Source organism: Arachis ipaensis, chromosome B3 (assembly GCF_059453495.1).
Source record: "Arachis ipaensis isolate K30076 ecotype BB chromosome B3, ASM5945349v1, whole genome shotgun sequence".
Taxonomy (NCBI): Eukaryota; Viridiplantae; Streptophyta; class Magnoliopsida; order Fabales; family Fabaceae; genus Arachis; species Arachis ipaensis.
The window spans coordinates 123,934,457-123,938,716 of NC_142438.1; the positions used below are offsets into that span (position 1 = coordinate 123,934,457).

A 4,260-nucleotide genomic window follows, 5' to 3' on the forward strand; every position below is an offset into this window, starting at 1 on the left:
CCAAATTAAAATTCGGTCCAAACGTTGAAAACAAAAATAATACCTTACCCAATTTTTATAAGAGTTTAATAGGATGAGTTTCAATTATTTAAATTGATAAATTTAGAAGAGTTTAATTGTTATAAAAAATAATAATAATGACATCTTATCAGATTAGGGTAGATCAACTTAATTGGATATCAGTATTTTTTTAAAAAAATGTATACTTAATACTTCAAAAATTTAAATCATATAGGAACCCTGTTCCACTTTTTACATAGCAAAACTTGATAACTAGTTAACTACAGATCAGGAATATCATCCAAGGACACAAGTCCTTCCAATTCTTAGTTTCCATAATCGGTGTGGTTTATCTTTGTATTGGTGAATAAAATTAATACCCATCTTACTTACAGACAGAAGTGTAAAGTGTTAAAGTGTTACAATTTAAAGAGGACGACGACAACAACAACAACAAAGACTTATCCCAGTAGGTAGCATCAGCTGTTACAATTTAAAGAAATATACACAAAAGCTCAGTCATGCTATAAAGTATAAACACCAATTGAATGAGTAAGCTACGAGCTCGATAAAACCTTTGTTAAGGTACTTTGTAGCAATGATACTGAATCAATAGCTGATTTTGTAAGCCAGCTTATGCCCACTTTTAGCCTATGTTGATCTGTTGGTAGCCTCATTAAATATGCTATCTTCCTCGCTGCAAAAACATACAAACACTTAATTTTTATATCTCCGCATGGTAATAAGCATAATGAAGAATGGCAGTGGCGTCAAACTTACCAGTATGGCCAACAGGTCCTTCTAAGGTTAGCCCCTCAACAAAACTTGGAGAGATGGCAGCATCATTTCTTCCCAGCGTCATCATCTCACCTAAATTCTGAAACCTAGCCCACCAAATTAGCAAGAAATGGTGTTAGAAATGTGCAAAGTACTTAATACTTTGCAAACATCAGAAGCAAATTTCTGAATGCAATAAAACCTAAATGGCAGAAGCGGGCGGCCGTTGATTGCAGCCCACAGATTCCAACCAGTAAAGTCCGCTTGCTGAAATGCAACCTGCAAGGTAGAGGGGGGAAAATAATTAAACACGATGATATATGATATGTCCTCAAAACTTAGATATCTGTCTATTATCATTGTGCTTTACTGCCAATACATAGGATATGCAGCAACCGTAATACCTGTGCAGTGGCTGGAAGGATCCTTCCCTTTGAATCCCTTAATGCAGAAGAGTCCCCAAGAGCAAATATCCGTGGATGACCCTTTACACGAAGAGTTTCATCTGTTTCCGCTTGACCCCGGGCATTAAGTGGAAGTACATATGGTGCATCTGAAGGCTCAAGCTGATCAAGAGGAGGCTTAGATCCAACAGTCCAAAGGACCAGATCGGCTTCAATGATTTTACTTTCCATTCCTCTTTCAGCAGGCTGCAGCTCCAATATATATCTCTCAAAACCATTTGCTGCTTCAATGCTACTTTCATCTAGCCCTGTTGGCGGATCTTTAGACCCCAATTCACTCACCCTCCGAATACAGCGGACAAAATAACCCAACAAAAGTTCAACGCTCCGGGAGGAAAGAACCTAGCATCCATAGCATAAAGCATCATTTCAAAAACTATAAGCAATGCTTGCAATAACATTGGTCATGGAACTAGAAGAGTAAAAGAGAATGGTTGTTAACAGACGTAGCTTCCATAGTTGAAGAAATAGGTTAATTGCATGCTGCAATTAAACTCACTAGACAATTAACATTGTATTTAACTTACAAAGTTATAAATAAGATTATAAATGATTTAATATGACCCATTTAACCCATTCAACCAATAAAAGAACCATTGAAATAGGGCTGTAGATATCATATTCTCACTGCCTAACAACAGAAGGTAATACAACGTCAACATCTTAGTATCTTACTGGACCAGCACCAAATTGCATGGCATTCTGAGTCATAAAAAATAGATATTCATATTCCAACTTCCGATAAAAATGCAAATTTTCAGCTTAACAACTTACTTTCAGTGCAGCTTCCCGATTGCCAGGTGGGGCATTTGGACAGATAATTGTGTCGACATTAATTGCGCTCACAATTCCTTTATTCTGTAACCGTTCTGCTATTGTCGCAGCTAATTCAACTCCAGAATAACCACAACCAACAACAGCCACACTAATTTGAAAGTCCTTACCGAAGGTCTTTCTCTCTAATGTTGTCAATTTATTGTTAACTTTCTGCACAAGAACACCAGCATGTAATAGTAAAATCAATATTGTGAAAAAAAATTGCAACAAATAGATGGAGTCTATTAGTGATGGGATCTTAAATAATTGATCCACCATGTATGTACTCACACGAGCATCCTCCAGTGTTGAGAATGGAAAGGCATATTCTGCTGCTCCTGGTACAACATCCAGTTTAGTTTCAGCTCCCAATGAGAGAACCAGCCTGGCTGTCCAGTGAGAAGAAATGGAAAAGTTCAAATCAACAAAAAGAATTTAGTTCATAGCAAGTGCAAGCAATACCTAAATCGGTGCATTTTCTTTTTACGGATGATATAGATACACAAGAAAACATTTCAGGACCTTGATTATGAAACCTACTCAGCAAAGGGGCAACAAAAGCATGTCCGCTTGGAGAGAATGGATGAAATATAAAAATAGAAGGCTGCCAATAATTTACTCATTGAGGAAACTAGGATATTGCGCATAACAAAGAGCCAGGAATACATATCAGCATAAGCATTGACCATACAGAATAGTTGCCAGGATGTATTGAAGTTCTTAAACAGTTTAGATCGTACCAATCATACTCAATAAGAAGCCCACTTTCAAGATGAACAGTTCCTCCACAACTAGATGCTTTGGATTCATTCGTTCTCCAATTGTCGGAGGGATGCAAACATTTCACTCTGTCTTTTAAGAACACTACACTGGTGTTTACCAGCAAATCTGTGAAGCGAGGAGCTATTTCCCATTCGTCCACTTCTGTATTTCATAATGCAATAATGTAATTCTGCCAAATCATCTTAGAAATAATAAAAGAAAAAGAAAAAAGGAGTACAATTTGGCTCAGACAGAATACAGCATACCTCCGGATAGAAGCTCATACAACAATGGTTTAAAAACAAAACGTTCAGACTGGTCGACAAGAACTATCTGTTTCACATCCAATAAAGACAACGTTTGAATCAAAACTTGTACAAGCAAACAATATGTAGGGTGGAATCAGTGTACAGTTGCGTAAGAATTTGTTAGTTGTTAACCTGAGGTGTTTTATCGTCAGGCCATTCAAGCGATTCAAGCCTGAGAGCAGTATACAAACCACCAAATCCACCGCCTAATATGCAAACCCTAGGTCTCTGCATGCAAGCAAGCAATTTGAACATGTAATAGTAATGATGATAGCTGCATGTATATCAGAATGAAAGGAGGAAAACTGACCTTGGAATCGGACCACACGAAATTGGCGGGGGATTGTTCGGATTCGGAAACGGTGTCGGCAACGCCACCAGCGTTGGCAGCAGAAGAGGAGCATCGTAAGCGGAAAGGGTTGGGGGGAGAATTGGCGAATATCTTGGAAGTGGTTGTTGCCCTGAATCTTGGGAATCGATTGGTCCATTGGCGTGTGGCAGCGCGGTTAAGAGCGACGAGTGTGGAGGTAGCAGATGCAGTTAAAGCAATGCGTGACATTATCTCTTGTTTTCTCAAGTTAGTAGCAAGCGATTATGATTTTGGAGAAGAAGAGCGAAGCTTATGCGTAATGCGTATATGGTTGTTCTGCTTCCACGCTCGTTAGCTGTTACTACTTACTATAGCCTCTGATAGTACCACCAACCACTACTCCCCACTTCCCCCTACTTCTTCCTAATCTGTTTTTGGTCTATTTTGGTGGTCGTCGTAAAAATGGGCTAAAGCCCAAAAGTAAAGCCAATGCCCTTATTAAGTGTCCCTTTTAATGGGCTCCTGCCCCGTTAGTATACCAAAAACAAATATCCTTTTTAATTCATCTTTTTATAAATTTAAAATAAATAATAATAAATTTGAGATTAATAAATATATTAAGGATTGAGATTCAGTTATTTTTATGTGAAGTTAATAGTTGAAAACTATTATATAATTTGATAAATTTAACAAAATTATAATTTAACTATTCTCGATTATCAATTTCACAAGACAATTGTACATAAAATTTCACCATATATTATACTAAAATTAAGGATTCAACTCTTATAGTTAATAAAATAAATTTTTATAGATTATATAT

General features: G+C 37.1%; 1 protein-coding gene across 3 annotated transcripts; it reads right to left on the reverse strand.

The window, feature by feature from the left end:
• Positions 1 to 330: 330 nt before the first annotated feature.
• On the reverse strand, positions 331 to 3,873 carry NDC1 (NAD(P)H dehydrogenase C1). Of its 3 annotated transcripts, none has more exons than XM_016334210.3 (11): positions 3,438 to 3,873; positions 3,260 to 3,355; positions 3,086 to 3,152; positions 2,798 to 2,981; positions 2,349 to 2,442; positions 2,016 to 2,228; positions 1,182 to 1,583; positions 980 to 1,056; positions 781 to 884; positions 576 to 697; positions 331 to 483 (listed from the first exon to the last, which is right to left on the reverse strand). In XM_016334210.3, the coding sequence occupies exons 1-11, from the start codon at positions 3,684 to 3,686 to the stop codon at positions 427 to 429; spliced, it is 1,665 nt and encodes a 554-aa protein (XP_016189696.1). In that variant the 5' UTR covers positions 3,687 to 3,873; the 3' UTR covers positions 331 to 426. The 3 variants fall into 3 exon arrangements, with proteins under 3 accessions (XP_016189696.1, XP_088365867.1, XP_016189697.1); XM_088509741.1 differs by having other exon boundaries at positions 566 to 697; XM_016334211.3 differs by having other exon boundaries at positions 331 to 697.
• Positions 3,874 to 4,260: the final 387 nt, after the last annotated feature.

What these genes read in the sequence shown, in the direction of transcription:
- NDC1 (XM_088509741.1), bottom strand. Translation starts at nt 3,686, where the DNA reads ATGTCACGCATTGCTTTAACTGCATCTGCTACCTCCACACTCGTCGCT. An exon ending in CTTCTTATTGAGTATGATTG is followed by an intron (nt 2,443 to 2,797) that starts GTACGATCTAAA and finishes CTGGACAGCCAG; the next exon opens with GCTGGTTCTCTCATTGGGAG. An exon ending in ATCGGGAAGCTGCACTGAAA is followed by an intron (nt 1,584 to 2,015) that starts GTAAGTTGTTAA and finishes TATGGATGCTAG; the next exon opens with GTTCTTTCCTCCCGGAGCGT.